Below are 24,768 nucleotides of genomic sequence, written 5' to 3' on the forward strand. Positions count from 1 at the left end.
TGTTTGACCAGGTGGGTGGAATAATTGTGTTTTATACAAGTTTGTAATACCCAACGCTAAATTATCATTTAACCAAAGTTTATCACTTTCTAAAATAAATTTTGGAGTAATTTTAATTATTTTTGGATGATTTTAGTATTACGATACTAAATGACCGTCCACTGAAACTGAGCCAAGAAAAATGTCGAAGGCATTTAAGTAGCCGCATTTTCACTCAGTTTTAATCGATGGTGGCCGATATATAAATTTACAACCATGAGTTTTTTATCACCAGACCACAAGCGTCCGGTTGAGTGATATCATTTTCAAATTTCTTTTTAAAAAAATTATAAAATTTTTAATTTGTGATAAAAAAGTTAAATTAACTTTTCTAAATTGTTTATAAATGTTTTAAAATAATTTTTAAAATATTAGTTCAAGTTTATAAATCAATTTTACCTCGTAAATACTAGTATTAAACAATAATTATAAACTTATTTTAATGTTATGATATTTTTGATCGAATGTATTTTGAAAAAAAATGGCAGATAACTTAAGATTTATGGTTGTGCCGATTTTGTATGATCGTATCTGCCGTGTAATGTCCATTTGGGAAAATTAATGGAAACTTTACTTAAAAAAAACATAACCTCTTTCAACATTGCTGGGCCTAAAATTTAATTGGGCCTTTAAACCCTAGAACATGGGCTTTATTTGGGGTTTTTCTTTAAACGATGCGTCTTCTCTGTATCCATCATCACATCGGAAGAGAAACAAACACGACGATCGGAAAAACTCGAAAGATGCATTGCGGCGCGGTGGCTAACGGACGGAATCGACGACTGATACTTCGCGTAGGCAGGAACTTCGCCGCAAGATCATTTCTCTCTTCTTCTTCGTCTCCATTATCCGGTGATTGATAGTATTTATTCCCCTTCTTATGATTCGCATTTCCGCTATTTCGTTTCAACGTCTAGAACTGTTGCTTGAGATCGTTTGGCGAATGTTAGATTTGATTCTTATCGTTGAGCTCACGTATGAATTGAAGTTAACAGGTGGTGATAGTGATTATTCGTTTTTGCAGAACATGAATGTTTCATCAAGGAGGTAGCCAAAGCTCAGCCTCCTCAGCATTTGACTCAGCTGCTTAGCATTTTCACAGCTAGAGGTAGATCAAATATTTACACTGACTTGGTTTGTAGATTTGTGTGTTTGCATTGACTTGGTTGGTGACTTGTATTTGTTTTTTTATGTATCAGGCAAATCCATAGTTTCTCCTGGTGCCAAGCAAGGCTTGTTGCCTCTTACTATTCCGCTGGTGAGAATGAGCCCAGGTATAAGTTTTAAAACACATTCGTATTGACTACAAGACTTGTATAAATTTGTGTGACTTAATCTTTAATTTTTCAGGTTCTTCAATCGCTCTACTACGTTGGCCAACAGCTCGTCCTAGGTCAGATGATCCTTTCTGCTTCTCTTCCTGTTTCGTGATACCTTATCATTTGTTTCCTGTGTTTGCAGTATGGAGATGCCTGTGGTGGAAGTTCAGAAACATGGGGTTTGGTTTTTGGCCAGTAATGTAATGAGATGCCTTGATCTAGGTTCATTTTCTGTTTTAGCATTGCTGTTTATTCTCATATCGACATCATTGGCCAACATTTCAGGTTGATCAGTTTATTCACAGAATATTGGTGGAAGAAGATATCTCTAAACCCGAGGAATCCAGCCAAGTGATCTTCGATGCTGCAGGTGAAGCTGGGAAGAAACTTTACAGTAAGGGTGATTTTGCCAGATCAGAACTGATGGATTTAGATCTCTATCTTTTAAGAAAGGTACATATTGTTGAACGTGTTGATATCAGACACTTTCTCGGCACATAGATGTTGTTGGGATGATTATTAGCTTTATTGTTCAGGTTGGACTGTTTCCGGATTCTCTAGAACGCAAAGTTATTCGACATATTGAGAATGGAGACCATGTAAGGCTAGTCATAACGTCTATTCTGTTGTGGTTGACCTTCTTTTTTTTTCTTAATTAACTTCATGTGCTACTAATACAAGGTTTCAGCTTTGGTGGCTGCCGAGTTTTATACGAAGAGAGGAAACTTTCCCGGATTTGCTCGGCCTTTTGCTTTTAACGCAAAGGTTTTGCTAAAGTTCGTATAATCCTCCCTCACCAGCCCTCTTTCTTTAATGTTAATGCTTACGTCTTTTTTAGAAAACGCTAAGACCTCTATGGTTTTGTAGACTTGGGCGTAGCTTAGAAGCGAAAGATGCGGCTAGGGGTGCTCTGAAATCTTCGTGGTGGACCTTAGGATGCAGATACGAGGTACAGTTCCTTGAATGTCGTTCAATCATTTCGGTAATTGAAAAGAGAAGAGAAGAAAGTGTTGAATATATGAAATGGATGCATAGGAAATTGCTCTAATAGCAGAGTGGGGAGAAGAGCAAATTGTGCAGTACAAAGAAAAACTTACGGGAGAAAGACGACAACGGGATATATCCAGAGGAAAGCCAAGGGCCCAGGTTCGTTCTTTACCTTTTCTCATTTCAGATACTCATCTGGATACAAAGGATTGAAACAAAACTTGTAATTGTCAGGCATCTTACGACGAGGCTGGGTTGTTATTGGATCTAGCGTCACTTGAAGGGACATGGGACGAGTCACGTGAACGGGTTGCTCAGTGCTACAAAGATGCTGGACTAAACGACATGGCCAACTTTGTTCTCTACAGAGACTGAGATGTCTCTTTTCAAGATCACTTGATCAGTGGTACTGATGTTTTTTTCCGAGACTTGACATGACGTGGAAGGCGAATGGTATTTGCATATTGTGTCCACATTTGAAATTTACATAAACCCTGCTTAAAGATAGATTCATTGGGTCAAAAAGATTACTGATTGTATCTTTTCTGAGACTAGAAGTGAAATGAAACAGAATGATCATCTCATTGGGTAAAGCCAGATACGTGGAGATTTATATATATACTGCCAAAACGTTCTATGAAAAATTACAGTTTTAGTTTGCGTAGTACGGGTGTGTTCAAAAAAAAAAGTTTGCGTAGTACGGGTAAACATGATCAAGGTATTAGATGATATAGTCCAGATAACGTTGTCTTCTCTAGGTAGCAAATAGATTAGGGAGCTTCTTGCTCTTGATGTTATTCTTCCTCCCCAACAGCTTTCTCCAGAGGCTCTTAGCTCCGCCGGTCTTTTTCTGAGGAACAATGGCGCAGCAATTTGTTTCAGAGCCTTTGCTTTTTCTTTCTGAAAGAAGAATCTGCTCTAATGCGTCGATGGTTTCATTGTAGACAGAACCGCCTCCTTTTCCGTTTTTATCAGCTGCTTGAGGTTTCTTCTGATCCTTGGAATCTCCAGTGTCATGATCTTCTGCCTTCATCTGATCCAAAAGAGATGATCTCTGAGTGGTCAATCTCTTCTCTGGTTTTGTCTCTTGCGAAGGTAGTAGTGCAGCAGCTAGGTTGTTCGGTTTGTGGGTAAGCTCAGGTGTGAGTTTGTCTGAAAGTAAAGCTGCCTCTTTTGAGTTAGTCAACGCGTTGAGCTGCTTACCAAGGTTTATAATCGTCTCCTGACACTCGGCTAACTTTTCAGAAGCAGCAGTGATCTCCAGTTCCTGAATCATCAGCCACAGAAGAAAAAAATCTCAACCTCTCATTTGTCAAAATGTAAGGATTTGATCTTATCCTGGTTACTTACAGTTCGCATGTTTTGTTGTTCCTCCAGCTTGAGCTCGTTCGCTGTAACACTGCAACAAGCAAACCATTGGATGCATGAGAGAAACTCTATGATTGATCAAAGTCTTCAAGCATTCATATTTACCTTGCCGTCTTGTCCTTGGCCTCTTCTTCAACTATTTTGCTTGGCAGCTCGTGATCCTTGCAAGCTAAAGAGGAAACATCGCTCCCACTCCGTGACTCATCCCATTCGAGCTGCTTCTTGATCTCTTCTCTCATGCTTGAAACATTTTGAAGAGAGAAACAATGGTTCACCATCCATTCCAACACAGTGCTTAACTCTTCCGCGAACTTCTTCATGTCTGCTTTTCTGTCTATTAGATCGTAACAAGTCTGGAGAAACCGCTGCAACACACTACTTAGCTCTGTTGTTTTCCATTGCAAGACACGAGCAGTGTAACCCGAAAGCCTTTCTGATTCTCCTTTTAAGCCGACTCCTTCGATAATTTCAACGATTCTGTGAATCCACTTGCTGATATCACACTCTGTGTCTGCTGCACCCTCCACAGTGAGAGTCTCGGTCTGGTTTACACCTGACAGAGCTTTACTGATATCTTCAACTACTTCACCGACGTTCATCTGAGTTTTCGCTGCCTCTGATGAATCTTCGTTAGATTCGTTCTCTAAGGGACCAGTAGCTGAGATGGAATCAGAAGAGAAGATAGGAGAGCTTCCAGGTTCTGTACTTGCAAGCTTCTCCATTTCAGCAAAGTCATCCATCAGTTTCATCTCTGAAGCTTTAGGTGTCGAGACCATTTGCTTCTTGTTCTTGAAATTCTCCAGCTCTGAAAGCAAAGCAGAAGCCCAAGAATCAGAATCATTGTCAAACTCCGGAAACGATGCAAGAGAGACTTCATGGGACACATTGCTGCTCCGGCTTGGCTCAATGTTTGTTGTGCCTTTAGAAGATTCCTCTAGTTCTACTAGTCTAGACGCTGTTCTCGAATACATGTTTCTTGAGAACTGAAGCTCATTAACTTTCTTGTTCAATGCATCCCTCAGAGTCTTGTTCTCTTCTTCCAGTAAGCATAGCTGCTCTGTGAGGTTATTAATCTTTTCAGAATCGATCGTCGTGCTGTTAGAGCTTCTTCTCATTCCCAACATCTCTACTTCGTTTCTCATTTTGGACAGAGCAGCAGGTCCCGGTAACCGTTTCCTGACAAGTACACGTAACCTTTGACACTCTTGTTCCAGCTTTGCAACTTTCTTCACATTCTCCAAGTGAAGTTTATGAGACGCTTCAGCTGTTCGACGACTAAACTCTCTCTCTTCATTCCGAAGCTCGAGCTCTTTCTCCACCACTCTGACTTCGTACCTCAGCGTAACGTTTTCCTTTTCCTTCGACTCTAAGCTACTCACCAGAGCATTGAAATCGGACACGATGCGGCTCCTGTCTCTGTTTAACTCTTCAACAGTTTTGTTCTTTGCTAACAAAGCCTTTGAGAGATGAGTGTTCTCGCCTTCTGCCTCTGTAAGCTTCTTACACGTGTCCGCAATCTCTGTCTTTACAACTTTCAATCTTCTTTCGTATTCGTGTGATGCTTTTGTCAAAGCGTCATGCATCCTTTGCTCCTGCTCGTCCCGGAGAAAACGAAGCTGCTGCATACATTCTTTCAGACCAGCTTCTGCGTGACTCGACCTCTCGTCGCTCTTGTGTTTCTCAGTCAAAGCTTCTTCTAGCTTCTTCTCGAGAGATGCTGATTCAGCTTTTGTCTTCTCCCATCCTGTTTAACAGAAAATGCATATGAAACAGGAAGAGGACAAAAGGAAAAATAAGATCCATCAGAAGAGCTTAAGATTCAGTGAAGTTACCAATAATTGCTTCTTGTGTCTCAGACTTATGCTTATTGCTCTCAGCTTCGACATAGGTAAGCTTATCATTTAGGCTTGTAAGGCGATTCTCCAGCTGTATCTTGTCAGCAACAAGCTTCTCAATCTAATTTTAAGAACACAATCAAGCTCATGATCAGCAAAGGTTCATAGCGGCAACGAAACCGAAGAAGGTTTCTCAATCAATGGGTGCTTCAGATTTTATAACATCTTAGCAAAAAAAAAGCATCAAGGGCTTTGCTTTTGTCTCACCAAGAAAGACAATCAAAACCTAGTTAATCGAAAGAGTTAAAACTCAAACAGATCACCACTCTGTGTATTCAAGTAGTAAACCATAGAAACATGTCTCAAGAAAGTACATAATAAGATCCAAATGTCCAACCTAACAACAAAAAGACACAAATGTTATCATTAATGTCCACCTTACTTACCTCTTCATTGGAGGATATGCCATTGCTTTTCTCCGTTGATTTCTTCTTCCAAGGCCATGCTTTATGGTCCATCTATTAACCCCACAACTACTCTTGAATCTTTGAGACAATATATTATAACACAGAGTAAAAAAAAACAAAAGATTTTTAGTAACTCATTTGCATAAACTAAGTTCAGATTTTTTTTGGATCCCACATTTGTCAAATGGACCCACATTTACAGGTGAATGCGACTCAGAATAAAGACTTGAGAATGAAGAACAAAACCAAAAAAAGAACTGAATAAAAAGTTCCCAAATTAAAAAAAAAACAAATCTCCCAAGCTCAATCAATGGCTTCTACATGCACTAAACTAAACTAAAAAAGGTTGAAGACTTTAATAGAAACACGTGACGAATCAATAAAGTTAGATTTCTTTTTAACCACATTAAGAAGATTTGGAGAAAGCCATGAAAGAAAACAAAAACTTTACTCACTTTAAATCGAAATAAACTCGCACCAAACTCCTCCGATCGTCTGAAGGAAACAACAATGGAGATTAACAACAGAGAAGACAAAGGACGAAGAGATTGAAACAAAGACAAAGAAAATATAGATAATGAAAGTGTAAGGAAAGGGACTGTTTAAGATGACTCGAAAACAACTCTAGAGAGAGAGAGAGAGAGAGACTGTAGAGTGGGAGAGTGAGAGAGGATGTGTCGGGTAGGGTCTGATCGAAATGGTCCACGTACGCTTCATGAACGTTGGATCCTACGATATTATTTAATTAAATCTCTTATTTAAAGACTAAAATAAAATTAATTTATATTTAAATGTAAACATGTTTATGAATTTCACGGACCTCGGAATTCTAATATTTAGCAAATTAATTATTTAGCACTAGTACTTTCCTTTTATCCAAAGACTCAAAGAGTGATTAGTAGGAAATTAAGAATCCTTTAATCCTTAAGAAGGACTTAGGCGTTCTAATATTTTAAAACGTTAAGCTTATACTTTATTAATTCTCTTTTTTATGCTTTATGCTTTACTGTAATAATTAATTGAGTTAAGCGTACAATTCTGATCAACTTTTGAGAAGAGCTTTTTGTTTTGTAGTTTAGCTTTACGATCTCAATCTTAAGACTTAACTATTGGTATCTTTTAAATGGAAATTAACTCTAAACTAATAACAAGCTTCTCGAATCAAAATGCATATTAAAGGAAATTACTTCTATTTTTAGGAGGAAGATCACCTTATTTGTCTTTTCTTTTTACATTTTAGCCTTGAGTGTGTTTTTATGTTTATGTAGCAGACTCTTCTTGTTATGAAAGATGCCTTAACTTAAACTAGCTATTACCTAATCACTTTCACTAAACAAGCATACGCCTTTTTTCTGTAACGCACATACGCCTTCTTTATTTAGAAATGACTTTATAATGGGTCTAAATAAAAATTTAATTAGCAAACTAGGTGATCTGTCTTTGTATATGAACAACACTACTCAAAAACTTCTAAGATGCTCACTCATCAGTCGCAAATCATTGTCACTTTAATTTGAAACAAATTGATGTTTACTTTTTAGTGCCATTAAACACACAAAAACTTGCGTTCAGTCTCTCAGATTCACTCATCAGTAGCAAACTTTTAGATGATGATGCTTTTTTAGTGTAATAATTTAAATGAATCATCGTAAAAGATTTTTCACCAGTCGAAAATTCGCAATAGTAAAAGATAATCCAACCAGAAAAAAAAACATCATTCCAAGTCTAGAGTCAAAACAGAAACAATCATAACATCCAGCAAAAGTCTAGAACGCAAACCAGTTCCCACAAAAATTGTCATTGTCAATCAGAGATAGAGAGATAGAGAGAGAGAGATAGAGAGAGAGTTAAGAGTAGAACTCAGACAAAAGCCACTCATCAGTGATCATGAATGGTAAGTGCAGCCAAGAGATCACTTGGCTGATTCACGTTTCTCAACACATCCAATGCCTCTGAAACTTTAGCATTTAGAGCCTCAGGTGACTCGAGCAGATGCAAAACTTCGGTCTGATCCATCTCCAAAAGCATACCCGTCACTTTGGCAGCGTTCACGTGCTCTATCAGGTTCACTAATGGGTACAGACTCTCACCCAGAAGCTACACAAACATACCATGTAAGTAAAACATACTCTTCTCCAAGCCCCCAGGACTATATATTGAGAGAGAGAGAGAGAGAGATGCTTACAGTTCTCTGCTGAGCAGGGGAAGCTTGAGCAAGGGAAGAAGCAAGGGAAGAAGACAATGCATCGGCGTCCAAATGCTGACCAAGAGGCACTCCATTAGTGTCAAAAGGCAATGGAACCCTTCCTCCTGGCATTAGATCTTCTGGCATGTTTCTACCAGGAGGGTAACGGTATCCACGTCCTCTTGGCATCATCTATACAAGAAGAGAACAAAGTTAAAGCAAGGGCTTCAACGATCAATCTAAAGCACTAACTAACCTGTGGCTGCATAAAAGGCATTGGTTGCTGAGGCTGATGGCGCATGGGCCCATCACCTGGTCGTGGGCCTTGCTGCATCATCGGCCCAAAAAAGCCTGGCCTCATTCCAGGAACCATCTGAGGCGGATATCCGAATCCACCCTATCACAGATTATTATTTTTTTTAAGTAAATGAGCACATCAAAATGAAACAAACCTCAGCTTTAGAGAAAAAAAGTTAATTACCTGGTGAGGGATGATTAGTGGAGGCCCTTGACCGTAGAACATGGGCTGTCCAATACCTGGAGCACCACCACCTGGGAATATTGGCACACTAGGACTCATCCCAGGGACAAAGGCAGGTCTCATCTGAGAAAACTGTGCCTGCAACAACACCCATAATGATGATGGATCAAACCAAAGTAACTTGATGATAAGGTTGGTCAGTTAAGTAAATTACCTGCAGGGTAGCCCTTCTTTCTTCCTTCCTTTGTGCAAGAGACACATACAACGGTTTGCCACTAACCATTTTACCATTCATCTCGTTCAGCTGCCAGAAAAAAAACATTTATTACATAAAAACGAGACTGAAATGACTTTTTAAGTTAAGTTGTATTTACCACTCTAGAAGGTTCACTGGCAGCAGATAAGGCAACAAATCCTGATCCTTTGCTAATTCCACTAGGGTCTCTCATAACCTGACCGTTAAGATTCAATTCAATTCAAGAGACAAAAGGTAAAAGTAAAGCTCAAAGCAAACAATACTGACCTTGCAGGAAGTAATAGTACCAAACTCAGCAAACAGCTCACGCAACTTCTCATCCGTGACGGTCTCGTCAAGGTTCTTAACATACAAATTCAAACCATCGAATCCGTTCCCCGCCGTCTCCCTCACGCCTTGCTCATACCTTCTGCTCAGCTCAACTTCCCTCTCGGACTTCTTCTGAGCTTTACCAACATACCACTCCTTGTCATCATCAAACTTCTTCCCGTTAAGCCCCTCAACAGCACGAGCCGCGTCTCCAGCATCCTCGAAGTTGACAAACCCGAAACACCTTGACTTCCCGTCTCCGTCCTTCATAACCACAGCGCTCGAGATCCCACCGTACTCGCCAAAAGCAGCCTTCAGCTCATCGTCAGTAGTCGTCTCCGAGAGATTCTTCACGTAGACATTGGTGAACTTGGTCTTATCGGAAGCAGACTCACGCTCCTCCTTCCGGAGAAACGGTCCGACGAAGATCTCTTTGTCGTTGAGGAGTCTACCGTTGAGCTTCTCGGTGGCGGTTTTAGCTGAGTCCTCGCTCTCGAACTGCACGAAACCGTAGCCTCTGGACTGGCCCATGTGGTCAGTAGCGACCTTGCAGGACACGATGTTTCCGCACTCTGAGAAGGTATCGTGAAGCGTCTTGTTGTCAACTGACTTGTCCAGATTCTTGACGAACAAGTTGCCAACCCCACTTCTACGAGCAGCATTGTCACGAGTAGAGTGAGTAACACGGATCATCTTGCCATTGAGATGAGTGAAGTTAAGCTTCTTGATTGCCTTTTCCGCTGTCATTACAAAACACAAGACTCAATCAAAAGTAACAAAGACTTTAAATTAAACATACTTTTGACACAAACATTGCATTAAAAGTTCAATCTAAGCAATACCCATCACTCAGATTCTCCTAAATCATAATCATAATGTGGAATGATAAATGTCATAAAGGTGGAAACTTTAGGGCACAAAGAACACAACCACACATGCATTAAAAGTTCAATCTAAGCAATACCCATCACTCAGATTATCCTTAAACAGATCATAAGCACAATGCGGAATGATAAATATCAAAAAAGGTGAAAACTTTAGGACACAAAAAAAACACAACCAAAGACTTCAGTGAGACGCAAAGAAACATACTTTCTGACACAAACATGCATTAAAATTTCAATCTAAGCAATACCCATCACTCAGATTATCCTTAAACAGATCATAAGCACAATGCGGAATGATAAATATCAAAAAAGGTGGGAACTTTAGGACACAAAAAAAAACACAACCAAAAACTTCTAGTGAGACGCAAAGAAACATACTTTCTGACACAAACATTGCATTAACAGCTCAATCTAAAGCAAAACCCATCACTCAGATTATCCTAAAAACAGATCATAATCAATAATGTGCAAATGTTAAATATCAAAAAAGGTGGAAGCTTTAGGGCACAAAACCATCATCCATGTTGCAGTAGTTGACGTAGCCGTATCCAAGAGAAGCATTGGTTGCTGAGTCACGGCAAACGCGAACGGATACAACCTGACAGACCTTGGTGAAATAGTCGTAGAGCTGAGAATCAGTGACGCTGAAATCCAGATCTCCGATGTAGAGAGAGCACATAGAACCGAGATTGAGTCCATCAGAAGCCACCGTTGTAGCAGGAGGAGAAGACGAAGGAGGAGGAGCCTGAGCCATTTTTTTAGTTTTTTTAATATTTTAGATAGGGATAAATTAAGGACGACGAAAGACGAAGTCGGGGGTTGTGGTCAGCACGGAGAGACCGCAGCGGGGAGAGAGATGGAGAAAAGGTTTGAGTTTATATACTTGCTCAAGTCTCTCAACGATGATGCCTTTGCTCGAAAACCCTATTTTTCTTTTTCTTTTTCACGGTTCAGATTAATAACAAGAATAACCTGCTTCCGTCTTAGCCGTACGATCTTTTTTCTTTTTTATTTTAACTCGGCTGAAGATAAAATATAAGAAATGGTCTGTGCTTTGTTCTCAGCCGTCCGATTCTTTTGGTGGGTCTTTCCATATCTCACGTGATCATCTCGTGACTATAAGACTCTATTCTTTTTTTTGTCTACATTCTTCTTTACTACTTGACTAGATGGCACTTGAAAAAAGAGAATTTCTTTTTATTTATTTATTGATTCGAAATTGATTTTAAATGCTACTATTATTTTTTGTTTCAAATCTTAACAATTGAATTTTTTTTATGTATTTATCATTTTTTTTCTTCTAAAATGTGATATTTGTTCGAAAAAGATTAAATAAATTTAAAAAAAAAAGTATCAGATAAAATAAAAAGAAAAATACCAAAATCCGGAGACAGCGAGCAAAATTCTTTTAACTTAGAGCATATCCAATGCGTTTCTATAATATTTTCGAAAAGAGAAGTATCAGATAAAGTAAAAGGAAAAATGCCAAAATCCACCGGAAGTAGCGAGACAAAATTCCTTTAATATAGGTATCTCCAATGCTCTTCTATAATATTTTGTAAAATGGAATAAGTAACTTTTAGTCTAATAATATTATTATTCTATTTTATAGTGAAATATAGAGTAATATTATTATTTTACTTTATTTTTAGAATAGAACGAAAATATTACTCTATTTTTATTTTTATTTTATAATAGAGTAATTTTCTTGTAGTAAAAATTACTCGATAATTGAGTTATTCTATTTTTAGAAAATTATATAGAAAATTATAGAGACCATTGGAGATGGTCTTAGAACTTGGTTTGGATTCAGCCAACGCAGCCGTTGCCTTGTCTGATGTCACACCAGATGATGATGCTTTGATGATTGCGATTTACAGCTAGGAAATGGCGGATGAGGAAGTTCGTGTATGGTGCAAGGAGCTAATGGTCGTAGTGTAGGGTTTAGAGATTTTTTTTAGATTTTGAGATTCAATTCAAATTTTCTAAAAACTTGATTATATGAAATTGAGTTCGATCATTACACAAGTGTCTTAGTTGAAGTTGCTGATCATTTGAGTTATGTCTTGTCTCCATGATCATGATGGATCGTTTAAACCGCGTATCGAGTTAAGGCAAACAAGAAGCGTTCCACCTTCATGCAACAGCACCTGTGAGAAAGAGTACAATATGAGTCAATATGAACAGTTTTAAAAAGCTTTGGAGAAGCAGACCATGATTGTTACCGTTAACCATAAAGGAAGATATCCGAGAACTGATGGGAGAGCGGCCAAGAGTATCGAGGTTAACGCAATAGCCACGTTTTGCTTAACCTGCAAAATGATGTTATGAAATATAAATCTGACAAGTTAACATCTGGTTTCCGTGTTGTTTAAGTCTTTTGTTAGTACCAGTGATGTTGTTTGACGGGATTTTGCAATACAGAAGGGAACACCAGTGATGTTGTCTCGAAGCAGTAAGACATCAGCAACCGCTATAGCCGTGCCACTTGCACGTTGAGCAAGAACAAACCCTACAGTTGCAGCTGCTAAAGCTGGACCATCGTTAATGCCTTCTCCCACCATGATTAATCCTCCACCTAAACAAAAACTCAATCACCTGAATTCAATTTTCAGCCTCTTAAAGGCATGCGAGTTTGGTTCAAAATCTTACTGAGCTACACCGAACAAAACTTGTTTGGTTTTTTTAAATTCTACCAAAGTGAACTAAAGTTTTTAATTTTCAGTTAGATTCTAGATCTACTTCAATTTGGTTAAAATTTGGGGTAATTTTGGTTAAATTGCCTATTTTAGTTATTTTGGTTCAAAATTTGGATAGTATTCTGATTTAGTTTAGTATAAATCTATATTGTTAAATTTTCATTCATTATAAAAATTAAAACCAAACTAACCTATTGAACGAACTTAACTCTTAATCAAACCTGAGCCAAAACCTTAAAAAAAAATTGGTTCCTAGTTCTAGCATTTATCCATTTCAAGAAAATCATAACCTGAATCTCTTGAGATGTTTTTGACATGATTAAGTTTGTCTTCTGGTTTTAGGTTACAATAGACTTCATCAATACCCACAGCATTTGCAACTCGCCAAGCACTTGACTCATGGTCTCCGGTTAACATCATTATCCTAAGCCTACCCCAGCTTTTTAGTTCTGCTATAACTTTTGGTACCTCTGGACGAGGCTGATCCTCGAGGTGAATCAATGTTACCTAGTCAAAAGAGTTGGATCTCAGGCTTTAACACCTCTAGACTTTCAATCAAGAAAGAGTGATACCTTTTGATCAAGCGAAAGAAGGGCATGAACAAAGTCATTTCCGTACGAAGATGAGTTTACAGCATCCTTGATCTTCCTAGACTCGTCTTGCGATTTGAAGAGTGAAGTGATGAATTCTACAGAACCAAGTGACGCTTTCTGCACTTTACTGTCTTCAGTTACCGACTACATAACAAAGCAATAAAAGTTGTATTGAGAGGAGATTGGTTGCAAATATTAAATGAATTTAACATAATCTAGTAAATAAATTTCCTGTACCTGAACACAGTTAACTGTAGCAGTAAGGCCTCTGCCAGGAAAATACTCAAAGCTTTCAACAGATACAGAAGGCAGGTCCTTGCCAATACTGTGGTCTACCATGGCTCTGCAAAAATAATGTTTGCTTCAGTTACTGACAGCGAGTTATATAATAAGTTGGCTAATTCTAGCAACATTCTTTGAGTTTGAATGTTTTAAATGAACACATATTTAAAGTCTGAACTACTAGTATAAACTACAATGATAGAATTTGAGATAATCAAAGCCGTATAAGAAAACTGATGTTTGAACATGCAGTACCTTCCAATAGGATGCGTTGTACCTTTTTCCATAGCAGCTACAACGGCTAATGCTTCTTTTTCACAATTTGGGATACAACAGGGTGTTACACTTGCATTATTTCCTTCTTCATGCCCATAAATGGGTTCAATTGCTTTGCATGTAAGGCCACCGGTTGTCAAGGTCCCGGTTTTGTCAAAGCCAATAGTATGGCAAGAAGCTAAAGCATCCAGTACCTGTCCACCTTTCAGCAATATTCCCTATAAAAAGATCACAACTTACACATGAAGATCACATCAATGCAACTTTAGCACAGTATTGCTAATAATAAGATGTGTACAAACCAATGTCAGAACTGAAAGAGCTAGCAAAGAACTTGTCAACTTCAATTTACTCAGCTTGACTACATAGAATACTAGTAAGATACCTTTCTGGCACATGAGCTAATAGCAGTAGCATAAGCTAATGGAGCAACTGCCAAGGCACACGGTGATGCCGCCATCATAAATCCTAATGCTCTGTAAACAGATCCTCTACATGCTGTACATCATTAAATATCAACCATTTTTAGGGACTTTAAAGTAAGTCAATACTCCATTTAAAAATAGAAGGAAAGGACTTGTATACATACCTATGGTGCTGAGAAAGGGCCATTTGAAAAAAACTGGACCAAGGAAGGCAATAGATACTGATAAAACAACCACCACCTTGCTGTAAATCTCACCAAACTCATCCAGCCATCTCTGAATTTTGGGTTTATTAGAGTTTGCTTCCTCAGTCAACTGTAGAATCCTATTTAGTGTCGACTCATTCCATGCCTTCATAACCTGATTATGTAGTTCATTGAAGAAAAATAAGCTAGAGAACATACGCATATAGTCAAATTATATGTATGTACCTTCACAATAATTCTTCCATCCAAATTCCTCGCACCACCAGGCACTCTCTCTCCAGCTTTTGCTTCCAATGGCTTCACCTCACCAGTCAAGTGCTCAACCGTTATAGTTGCATTACCTTGATAGACTTGGCAATCCACAGGCACTATCTGACCACAAATAGAAAACAGCTTCAGTTAAATTAAGCTGGTAAAAGTTTTAAGAATTTTGAAGAAATCGAAAGCAAAAGAGACAGGTTTCACAAACCTCACCAGTTCCTACTAATATATAGGATCCAACTTCTACATTGTGCAAATGGACGCTTTTGTATGACAAATCAAAGAAGTTTGGTACATTGTCATTATCCACATCAATCACCAGTGCAGTCTCTGGATTACTCTCCTTTAACTCTTTAACATCGACCATGGAACGCCTAGTAAAGAATTCCTCAGCTACAGAAAAACAATGTCAAGATGCATACTCAAATCTCAACCCGACCAGTGCAGGTTTGTGCGGTTTGCACAAAATCTTACCGAATCGAATCAACTCAAAAACTCAGCTCGGTTCGATATTCGGTAAAAGTTTGTTTTATGAAAATTCTGCCAAATTTACAAAGTTTTTTTTTTGTTTGTTTTTGTTAGAATTCAATTTATTTTTGTTAAAAGTTCAGGCAGTTATGGTTATTTTGGATAGTTTATTTTAAAACTTTTTGTTAGTTCGGTTTGAAATTTTAGTTAAAATCAAAATGATTTTTTTAGAATGTTTTTTTTAAGGCCGAACCTAATGACCAAGATTTTTAAAAACTACCAAATTAAATCAAACTCATAAGTGAGTTCAGTTGGGGTTAAAAACTACCAAATTAGAACTACAAGTTAGTTCTCACCAATATGAGCAAGATTGAACATGGAAAGAAGCAATCCTCCTTCCAACGCGTTTCCCATAAACACAGATGCAAAAGCTGCTAATGCCATTAGAACATGGATGTTCACTTTTCCTCCAGCTACATCCATAATTGCGTCAAGTGATGCTGAGATCTAACACCAGAGAGAAACCGTTTCTTTCTTTAGCAAATAGCAACTAAGCTTGTTAATTCAACGAAATAAAGAAGGGAGAATTCTTTACTCCAACGAAAGGGAAAGCAACAATCATGAAGGAGTTCTGAAGAGGTTTGATGTAAGGCTTAGGAATCAAGTAAGGGCAAGCCGCGGCGGCAATGAAGAGCACGGCTGAGGAGCAGCACAAGTGGAGGTGTTCTCTGAGGAAGTTGGCTAATCGAATCCATCCAATAGCCTTAGCGAACTCGATCAGCACTTTCTGAGGATAGTTCGATGCCGTTTGTCCCACGGAACAACAATGTCGGTGATGATGGTGGTGGTGATGATCGTGCTCGTGCTCGTGGTGGTGATGGTGACTGTGGTTTTCGCAGGCTGATTTGGTCAGTAGATGAACTGATCGGCGGGGAGAGGTGTGAATGGGAAGAGTGGTAGGTTGAAGAAGTAAGGAGTTGAGACGGAGAGTGGCTTTGAGAGGGAAAGGGAATCTAGTGAGAGAAGAGGAATGTGTAAAAGCAGTTGGTTCCATAGTCGAGGATTTGAGCTCACCGCTGTTGCACTTCTGATCTGGTGGGAGGGGAAAGAAGAAAAAGAAGAAGAAGAAGAAAGAGAAGGGAGCCATTTGGAATTATACGAAAATGTTGTAAAATGGCCTCATAATGATCCCATTTTACAGGGAAAAAAATGCATTTTTTGATAATTTTACATGATAAATCATTTTTAAAGATTTCCAGTACCATATTTATGTTCCATTTCCTTATCACTTGTAAATGTTTTTAAAATATTTCCTTTTGTTTTCGTCTTGTTTTTCAATTATGTTCGGGTATAGCCACGAAAATTTCGTGGCAAATGTTAAAAAAGCCATGAAAATGTTACCAAAAAAATCATTAAAAAATATGACTATTCATGTGTAGATTATGGCAAGAATTTATGAAATCTATATATAATAGCAAACTGAATTTTAGTATCCGCTGATGTCACCCATTTTTTATAGGAAAAAAAAATTGAAGATCGAATGGTTCATGTCGATTGGATATTTAATCCAAGGGTTCTATCTTTTTTAGATGATGTCATCTTTTTAGAAATTTAATTTAATCCAATGGTTGATATTATCGCACCTTTTTATCTAAGGGTTGAGATTAGACTTACGTTTTTGACGAAGACGCTGCTTTGTGTCGTGTCCTTAGTGAAGCATTGCGTCCGTTAATGGAGTTGTGACCCCTTCTGGTTTGCGTCTCTTCTCTGTTTATATATATTTGATAACCAGTTTATCCTTCCTCTTTCTTTTCCTGATTCCTGATTAAAGTTTTTGATACATAACCAAATTTTATCTCCCGATCATCCACCATTCATAATTGCAATAGAGATGTGGGCATGTGAGGAAGACGCAAAAGAGAGAGGAAGTACGTAAAATGGGTAGGAAGTTGTGGTATTTTGAAATCACTAGCCATTAACTTCAGTGGTAACCTTTCTTTTATCACGGTTTCAAGATATATGAAAGTGATGGAGGTTTCATATATTTATGTCGCAATGTTGCACATTTTTTAAGCGCTTGTTTCTTCTTCTTTTTTCGTCCAGAAACATTTTGTGGATTTTAAGCTAAGACAACTATGTTACATGAGGCAACCAGAGAAGATGTAGTAAACTTGTATGTATCTGAACTCAGATTGTTTTTTTTTTGTAAAAATCCGATGCAGTTTTTTCTTAATAATTCACATTACGAAATATTTTTTTACCTAAAACAACGTTAAGATAAGTATATCATCTTTTATTTTACAGATAATAGCAATCTGTTTTTTAACCATTGACGTCATTCAGTTTTTATAGGAAAAAAATAAACAAATAAAACTATGTCCTCATCGTTCACCAATTCATAGCTCCTAAATGGCACCGCTTTACACGAACTGCAGAACTGTCTAACCGTCGTCATCTGCCTTATTAAGAGTAGTCTCTTTCCACAAACTTCTTAATATAATAGATTGTATAAGTATGCAAATTTTCTTGTAGTTTATTCATCAGATTTTCTCTGGCTTGTTGACTTTTTTTTTGCATAAACTTTGATTCTCTGGCTTAGCTCTTGCGAAATTTTTCTATTTCTCCGTTCCCTCCACTTCCAAACCCGGTCAAAAAAAAAAATCACTGGTCACTTGGGGCTGCTGATCGATAGACGTTCCTCTCGCCCTCTTTCCTCTCTACGAAATCATTTGCTCACTGTTTCTCAATAAGTTCATATTTGTTTCCAAACTCGATTGATGTTCCTTCACTCTTTACGAATGTGAATAATTGCATGCGTAACTAACTATGTATGGGCAGAATTATACCAACAACACCCAGTGAGATTTGAAAAAGATGAATAATTCTCTTTAAACCACTGAGTCAAATGTTCGAAAAACAGAACACTGTACAACGGGTTTAAAGAAACTGATTTATGTGTGCCTAGGAGCATATTAGTTTTGCTGAACCATGTTAGTTTAGACACAATGAACATATTTTATCATATTATTCCTTCTACAGAATAGTACTTAGTATAATACCAAGAAAAAAGACGTAGCATCTAATAACTACTTACGATCACGCAGTGACCTCCGGCCGGTGTCAGGCTTTTGTTTCCTTTTAGCTTTGTCGTTTCTTTTTCCGAAAAACATACTTTGTTGTCTTGAAGAGGCTTTTATATTTGTGTTTGGAAATAGGTGATGTCGACGTCTAACACACTAACTCTTGAAAAATGGGAAATGCTCATTAAGGGTTTGGATCAAAGAAGAATATTTAACATTATTTAAATAATTAAAGTAAACCATTCTAATTTTCTTGATGCATATTTGTAATATTGTATAAATGTATCAATGCAATAGTTAGATGATTAACAGTTGCAATATATCGTGATCAACCATTGCAATATTTTGTATCAACCATTGCAAATGGAATAGGCATTGCATATTTTAAAACTTTTTACCATCATACATTTTTTTTTAATATAAATAACTGTGCACATTAATAAAGAGATTCATTAATCAAAAGATAATAAAATATATATGGAAAACACAGTTTTACATCAATTGTATATTAGCCTTAATTATAATAATTGAATACTCTATAGGTGTTTTACTCTTCTAAAACTTGACAAATGTTGAAATAATCTTCCAAAAAATGCGCAAATGCACCCTATCATCGTCCAAATTTATATTTTATATCATTCCCAACTATTTATTAAATTTACATGTTTGCCTTTATGCTGGCCAGTCAAACTTTCAAATGTTATTAGTTATGTAAAATGTCTTTATACATTATTATAAGAATATTCTTACGGCTGATGGAAAATTTTATTATTTTTTAAGAAATTCATATATAAATTTATTAGAAGGCAATAAAGAGTGTCAAGAGACTTATTTTATTTAGTGATTATGTTAAATATCATTCTTTAATCTAACAGTTTCAGAAAATTATATGTTAAAATGTTCATTTTTATATATAATTATTTTTGCTCTCGAGGTTTTTATATATAATAATTATGTTTTATTTTCCTCCGCGAACCGCGGGGGTCCGAATCCTAGTTTCTATAAAATAAAACGTGGCTAAAATGGCAAGATTTTACCATGAATGTTTTGTGACAAAATTTTCACAGAATAAAACATGGCTAAAATCTTGGCCAGTCTACCAAAATATTCTTTTGTCGGGTTTAGTCACAAAATTTTTCATGGCTAATTTACAAAATATCTTTTTTGTGAAGATTTTGTCACAAACTTTTGTAGCTAACAAATAATAGCCACAAAATGCCACGATTTTGCCACTGTTTTTATTGTATTAATGTGAAACCCTAAATCCTAAAATGCTTTTAAAACTTAACTCCTAAGAAAAACCTTAAAACTCTATTTTTAATATTTAACTTTAAACCTTAAATCTAAAGTCAAAATTTAATTATTTTCAAAATTTAAGTTCAAATTGTAAATCTAAACCATAAATATTATACTCCAATCGCAAACACTAAACATAATCCCTATCTCCCAAGTCATAAATATAAACATCAAATTTTATATTTTATATTTTAAATTCCAAATTTAATAATTTAATAATTTAAAATTAAAATCCAATATCATAAAATTAAACTCTAAACTTCACATTGCTCCAAAGCCTAAATGTTTTCTTTTGTCATCATCCAAACCCTGAATTATAAATTCTAAATTGATTAAACTATAAATTAAAATATAAACCATAAAGTATAAATAGAAAAAAAAATTGTATCAAACATACAATTTAATTAGAAAATTATAATTTTAATCCCCAAACACTAAACCTATAACATATAAAACTTATTTAATTTTTAAGTCTTCAACTCTAAACATTAAATCATAAACATTAAACCTTAATGTTTACACTTTTGATTTTACTAAACATATCAATTAACCAAAATTATGTTTATTTAATTTTAATTTAATTATGATTTTTATTAATATATTAAATATTTTTGGGTTTTAATATTATAGAAAAAAAAATTAAATATTCTTTATAAAAATATTTTAATTTTGTCAACTGAAGTTGGCGGTAAGGAATTTTCGATGGGCGCTGGTGGCCAAGAATCCATGATGGAAGTAGACTGTTGGGAATTACTGACCAGAGTTTGGCGTTAGAATTTAAATATTTTCTTAATCTGTGTATCAAACCTAAAACGACAATTAAATGAAACGGAGAGACCATTACATGTATTTATCTTTTTTACCCTTAACATAAATTTAAATGAATTTATTATATCAGTGAAAATAATCAATGAACTTTATTACATTGTAAACTGTTTAAAATAAATTTCCATAATCCAAAAAAGTCAACAGAGAATAAATTGAGGTTCTACTAATTCTTGATTTCCTAGAATGTTGTCCTCCATCATTGTATGGTAGTGGTAGGTAAAGAAAAATTCTTACCTACAAGTCTACAACTAATCTGAAAAGTATAACAAATAAAAGAAACGAAAGAAGTAATCTGGCCACTTTAACCAGTCCGATAGGAACTCTGGAACCACGGGTTCCTTAGTTAGTGACCCGGTCCGCTCGGGCTGGGACCGGATTGCTTAACATATACAAGCGGCTCACTGCGATCCACGACCTTATGACCCTCACCACCGGAGCTAGGACCCGATTCCTTGATCGCTCTAAGTGATAAACCATCGAAGAACTTAGCCACTAGCTTCTCTTCGGCCTTCGTTAAACCCAAGGGACGAGCCTCCACTACAAGAACCGAACCCACCAACATGAAAAACAGAATCGAACTCAGAACAACTTTGTTCATCATGATTTATAATTTTCTGTTAGACGCTTCTGAGTAATTATAACAGAAAGTCTTTGTCCTTTTTTGTATATGTATATTTTCACTAGTCAAATCGAAATGATGAAATTTGTTGTGAAGAGTTTGTGAACTTGGAGTTGGAATATATAATGGTGTGGAGAGCCTTGAAGGAGAAGAAAAGTATGCATTTTTAAAAGTTTTGACTTCATAAGTTTAGAATTCAACAGAGCGCTACTTCCTGGGAAGACACCGAGGTTGCTTCTTGTTCTTGGTCGCCTTATATTTTTCAAATAATATAATTTTGAAGAATACAAAAGCCATCAAGGAGGAATGGAGATTAGTTTTTTTTTCCTGGCTGAAGAAATAGATTTTCTCTCTGATTGTTTGGAGCAGACTTTTAGTTGTAGATCATATAAAAGATGTTGGGAAGTCATATATAGTGTATATTATATTATTTTTGATCAAAGTGTATATTATATTATTTGATGTATATCCTGGCCTATAATTTTTTTTTAAAAAATTCTATATTATATAAAGCGACAAAACGTCCTTAAAACTCATACCTTTAGCCTATGACTTCCTGAAAACAGATTTGGGAACAAGGAAATGGTCAAGTGGTCCAATTGGATTATGGAAACACTCATCTACAAAGACTTGTACCTCCATAAAACCAAACTAGTGGTTGAATGGCATCGGATAATATATCTATACCACGCCATTTTTCATATCTTGGCTGGAAATTTCCATTAAACTTGCTATGGATGACTGTAGTGCAGACAATGGGAACTGTATCAGCCGCATGCATCTCTTATGTGGAAAACTCAATGTGTTAAGGAATCAAGATATATTTTTACTCTTGTTCAGTTTTATTATTTCTAGTATTATAAATATTTTATTTGTTATTTTATTTTATTATTTCAGTTTTTATAAAATTAAATAATTTAGAATCAAGGAAAATGAAAATGATGATTACTTTAAATCAATTTATAATGCATATACTAATTTCAATTAACAATATATATACCAAAATCTAATTAATTATAATTTTTATGTAACGCATTATATTTTGTATAATAAACGTGAGTACTCATTAGTTTGAATAATATATTTATATGAAAAAAACATTTATATGAAAATCACAGATATTAATTAATATCATAGAAAAAGTCAATATCCAATTAACAGTCAAAATAGTTTTCAGTTGAAAATTAGTATCGTTTGGATATGTCTGAGTCAACTATATCAAACTTGATCGATGTTTCAAAAGTTCAAACACCAATCTGCCTACTTTTTTGTTTGTTTCTCACGTTGTTGTTTTATTTCCATTCAAAGTAGCATCCTTTGAAAAATCATGAGCGAAGTGGATTTTGATTACTCAACCTTTGAAATTAAAGTGTTTTTCAAAACAATTGTTATAAAAAATTTGGCCTGTACTCGAGTGAAAAAGCAAAAATCTTAGGTAAATAATAACGGGTTGCCAACTAACTAATTTTGGAATTAAAATTAAGAAAATAGCTTTGATTCGATGTTACTAATCTAACAACATTTCAGCACATTTGTCCAAATATACGCTTATTGTTTCTAAGTACAGGTGATAGAGAACGCAAGAGATGACATCGACGAGTGCAAATATGGCCAGCAGAAATTGAGGTTGAAGATGGTCTAATATATACATAACTATGATGTCCAGTTAATCGTAAACATTTACCTTCGATAAAGCTCAATTTTTAACCTCATATTTATACAACTATCGGATTGAATGTGTAACTTTCCAAAAGATAAGGACATGTTGATGGAAACAACGTAACAAATCATCCGCAAATTATCAAAAAGATCATCACATGTAAAATAGTATTGAACTACTAATTAATACATAAACAAATGGTATAGATAATAAATATTTTGAAATATTGTATACAAATGAAAATATAAATATAAATAGACTGAACATGATAAATAGTATAGTACACATAAATAAAATTATCAAATGGTCTAGAAATAATATATTAAATGCCTCAAATTATAAAATAGTAATACCTAAATAAATTTACAGGGATAACAATTTCCTCTCTTTCTGCCTCAACCCACCGTCATCTCTGAGTCACGGTGAAGAGAGCATATGTACAAAAAAAAGGTGATGAAGGAAAAATTAATAGCAACAAAAATGCTTAGATCAGCGACATCGAAGGAGCTTACAGTTGGTGATATGACGAAGACCAATTTTTTTTCTTTACTCATTTTTGCCGCCTTTGAATCAAGATTCTCTGCTTTTAGATTCGCCGGCTTCATCCTCACCGACGTCGTCATCTGTGTGTCGCCTCTGCTTCATTACCTTCCTTTTATTTGTGCCTATCGTTGTTCCATCTAATTGTATCGCCGTCGTTAGTCTTTGAGATTCACAAAGAAACTGGTTTACATTATTCTTAAACAGTGTAAATATGTGAAGTATATTAATCCATGATTTAATTTTCATAAATTACTGAATAATTATTTAATATCTAATTAATAGTTAGTTATGGTCATGTCGTTGAAATAAAAGGATATGATGGTAATTTTATATATTATATCATGGTGTACCAAATAAAATAGTTAGATATTATATATTTTTGTTGGTCATCCAATGCATTTTTTTAATAATGGATCAATTTATGAAGTTACCAATTTTCATTAGAGAAAAATACTAGAATAGCACCAAACCAAGTTTATATTCACAAAGTAGCACTCAAGGCTCAAAGTCACAAAAATAGGTTTCATTAAAGAGGTAAATATACACTTATACCCCTTGAGTTAATTAATCCAAACTTTAGGGTTTAGAGTTAAGGGGTGGGGTTTTGGAATTAGGATTTAAAATTTTATAAAATAAAAATTTTAAAAACAGTTTCAAAAAGTATTTTTAAATTATAAAAAGAAAATTTGAAAAAAAAAAATATAAAAAAAAATCGAAAAAAAAAATTTATAAAATTTTGAATCTGAAAACATATAATCTGAAACTATATAAAAAAAAAATTCTTTTTTCATTTTTATTTTATTTATTTTTATTAATTTTTGTTTGTTTATTTAATTTTAAACCAAGAGTATTAGAGATATTTTATCCTTTAATGAATGTCATTTTTGTGACTTTCTCCTTCTAGTGCTATTTTTGAGACATAAACTTCAAAGGTGCTATTATTGACAATTGCCCTTTTCATTACATATTAAGAATATATCATTGATTTTGATTTTTAATTATAATATTTTTGAACGTTATTGAGTGCAATTTCACTTAAAATAGACATTATTCTAAAAATTTTAAAAATTCAACCAGTAAAGTTTAGTTTGAAATATACTTTTTTACTCCTCTTCATATCCATGTGAATGAAGATATTTTGTTCTAATATATAGTAAATTTCATTTTGCCACCTTGATAGATTTTGCAGATACACATAATCAAATAGCATCTTTTATATTAAAAGAGAAGTACAAAAAAAAAAATGTACAAAAATCATGTTTGACTATTTCATTAATTATTTAATATGACATATTTGATTATTTACATTAACTAACTAAAAATATATAATTTCAAAAATATTTTAATAATTAATAAAGATATTAATAATATCAATTTAAATATAACAAAATCTGTTGAG

General features: G+C 35.2%; 5 protein-coding genes and 1 long non-coding RNA gene across 10 annotated transcripts; 2 read left to right on the forward strand and 4 right to left on the reverse strand.

The window, feature by feature from the left end:
* The first annotated feature begins 683 nt into the window (after positions 1–683).
* LOC103842416 (protein IN CHLOROPLAST ATPASE BIOGENESIS, chloroplastic) lies at positions 684–2,964 on the forward strand. The gene is made up of 11 exons (XM_009119035.3): positions 684–891; positions 1,064–1,147; positions 1,239–1,313; positions 1,390–1,432; positions 1,501–1,558; positions 1,644–1,811; positions 1,895–1,957; positions 2,040–2,134; positions 2,226–2,307; positions 2,394–2,504; positions 2,580–2,964. Exons 1-11 carry the CDS (start codon positions 714–716, stop codon positions 2,718–2,720), a joined length of 1,098 nt encoding a protein of 365 aa, XP_009117283.2. The 5' UTR covers positions 684–713; the 3' UTR covers positions 2,721–2,964.
* LOC103842417 (filament-like plant protein 7) lies at positions 2,945–7,451 on the reverse strand. Its single transcript, XM_009119037.3, has 6 exons — positions 6,471–7,451; positions 5,995–6,093; positions 5,546–5,669; positions 3,819–5,457; positions 3,696–3,744; positions 2,945–3,612 (listed from the first exon to the last, which is right to left on the reverse strand). Exons 2-6 carry the CDS (start codon positions 6,064–6,066, stop codon positions 3,100–3,102), a joined length of 2,397 nt encoding a protein of 798 aa, XP_009117285.1. The 5' UTR covers positions 6,067–6,093; positions 6,471–7,451; the 3' UTR covers positions 2,945–3,099.
* A 243-nt stretch (positions 7,452–7,694) lies between these two features.
* Positions 7,695–11,157, reverse strand: LOC103842418 (polyadenylate-binding protein 4). 2 transcript variants are annotated; one of them, XM_033280773.1, is made up of 8 exons: positions 10,647–11,157; positions 9,205–9,986; positions 9,056–9,133; positions 8,896–8,985; positions 8,682–8,819; positions 8,457–8,573; positions 8,201–8,392; positions 7,695–8,112 (listed from the first exon to the last, which is right to left on the reverse strand). In XM_033280773.1, the coding sequence occupies exons 1-8, from the start codon at positions 10,885–10,887 to the stop codon at positions 7,894–7,896; spliced, it is 1,857 nt and encodes a 618-aa protein (XP_033136664.1). In that variant the 5' UTR covers positions 10,888–11,157; the 3' UTR covers positions 7,695–7,893. The 2 variants fall into 2 exon arrangements, with proteins under 2 accessions (XP_033136664.1, XP_009117286.2); XM_009119038.3 differs by having other exon boundaries at positions 8,457–8,597.
* A 906-nt stretch (positions 11,158–12,063) lies between these two features.
* On the reverse strand, positions 12,064–20,301 carry LOC103842439 (probable cadmium/zinc-transporting ATPase HMA1, chloroplastic). Of its 4 annotated transcripts, none has more exons than XR_004451717.1 (13): positions 15,939–20,301; positions 15,700–15,850; positions 15,084–15,268; positions 14,840–14,986; positions 14,573–14,768; positions 14,369–14,481; positions 13,963–14,201; positions 13,663–13,768; positions 13,405–13,569; positions 13,123–13,339; positions 12,568–12,711; positions 12,359–12,445; positions 12,064–12,283 (listed from the first exon to the last, which is right to left on the reverse strand). XR_004451717.1 is itself a non-coding variant. In XM_033280766.1 (13 exons), exons 1-13 carry the CDS (start codon positions 16,488–16,490, stop codon positions 12,212–12,214), a joined length of 2,409 nt encoding a protein of 802 aa, XP_033136657.1. In that variant the 5' UTR covers positions 16,491–20,301; the 3' UTR covers positions 12,064–12,211. The 4 variants fall into 4 exon arrangements, 2 of the variants coding, with proteins under 2 accessions (XP_033136657.1, XP_018509956.2); XM_033280766.1 differs by having other exon boundaries at positions 12,524–12,711; positions 14,840–14,982; positions 15,089–15,268; XM_018654440.2 differs by having other exon boundaries at positions 12,524–12,711.
* Positions 20,302–20,592: 291 nt separating this feature from the next.
* LOC103842419 (PAMP-induced secreted peptide 2-like) lies at positions 20,593–21,204 on the reverse strand. The gene has a single exon (XM_009119039.3). The coding sequence runs from the start codon at positions 21,146–21,148 to the stop codon at positions 20,891–20,893; it is 258 nt and encodes an 85-aa protein (XP_009117287.1). The 5' UTR covers positions 21,149–21,204; the 3' UTR covers positions 20,593–20,890.
* Positions 21,205–21,725: 521 nt separating this feature from the next.
* Positions 21,726–23,101, forward strand: LOC108869840. Its single transcript, XR_001956277.2, has 2 exons — positions 21,726–21,798; positions 21,914–23,101. It is a non-coding gene; the product is annotated as an uncharacterized LOC108869840 (long non-coding RNA).
* The last annotated feature ends 1,667 nt before the right edge of the window (positions 23,102–24,768 follow it).

This window comes from Brassica rapa, chromosome A09 (assembly GCF_000309985.2).
Source record: "Brassica rapa cultivar Chiifu-401-42 chromosome A09, CAAS_Brap_v3.01, whole genome shotgun sequence".
Lineage (NCBI taxonomy): Eukaryota > Viridiplantae > Streptophyta > Magnoliopsida > Brassicales > Brassicaceae > Brassica > Brassica rapa.

Excerpts from the sequence above, each read along its gene's own strand:
- LOC103842416 (XM_009119035.3), top strand. The coding sequence starts at position 714 with ATGCGTCTTCTCTGTATCCATCATCACATCGGAAGAGAAACAAACACG. Across the intron at positions 1,148-1,238 it reads TAGCATTTTCACAGCTAGAG|GCAAATCCATAGTTTCTCCT; the intron begins GTAGATCAAATA and ends TTTATGTATCAG. Across the intron at positions 1,433-1,500 it reads TGGCCAACAGCTCGTCCTAG|TATGGAGATGCCTGTGGTGG; the intron begins GTCAGATGATCC and ends CTGTGTTTGCAG.
- LOC103842417 (XM_009119037.3), bottom strand. The coding sequence starts at position 6,066 with ATGGACCATAAAGCATGGCCTTGGAAGAAGAAATCAACGGAGAAAAGC. Across the intron at positions 5,670-5,994 it reads GCATATCCTCCAATGAAGAG|ATTGAGAAGCTTGTTGCTGA; the intron begins GTAAGTAAGGTG and ends TCTTAAAATTAG. Across the intron at positions 3,613-3,695 it reads AACAACAAAACATGCGAACT|GAACTGGAGATCACTGCTGC; the intron begins GTAAGTAACCAG and ends CTGATGATTCAG.
- LOC103842418 (XM_009119038.3), bottom strand. The coding sequence starts at position 10,887 with ATGGCTCAGGCTCCTCCTCCTTCGTCTTCTCCTCCTGCTACAACGGTG. Across the intron at positions 8,986-9,055 it reads CCAGTGAACCTTCTAGAGTG|CTGAACGAGATGAATGGTAA; the intron begins GTAAATACAACT and ends TTTTTCTGGCAG. Across the intron at positions 8,113-8,200 it reads CCCCTGCTCAGCAGAGAACT|CTTCTGGGTGAGAGTCTGTA; the intron begins GTAAGCATCTCT and ends ATGTTTGTGTAG.
- LOC103842439 (XM_018654440.2), bottom strand. The coding sequence starts at position 16,490 with ATGGCTCCCTTCTCTTTCTTCTTCTTCTTCTTTTTCTTCTTTCCCCTC. Across the intron at positions 15,269-15,699 it reads GTTCAATCTTGCTCATATTG|CTGAGGAATTCTTTACTAGG; the intron begins GTGAGAACTAAC and ends GTTTTTCTGTAG. Across the intron at positions 13,340-13,404 it reads TTCTTTCGCTTGATCAAAAG|GTAACATTGATTCACCTCGA; the intron begins GTATCACTCTTT and ends TCTTTTGACTAG.
- LOC103842419 (XM_009119039.3), bottom strand. The coding sequence starts at position 21,148 with ATGATGAACAAAGTTGTTCTGAGTTCGATTCTGTTTTTCATGTTGGTG.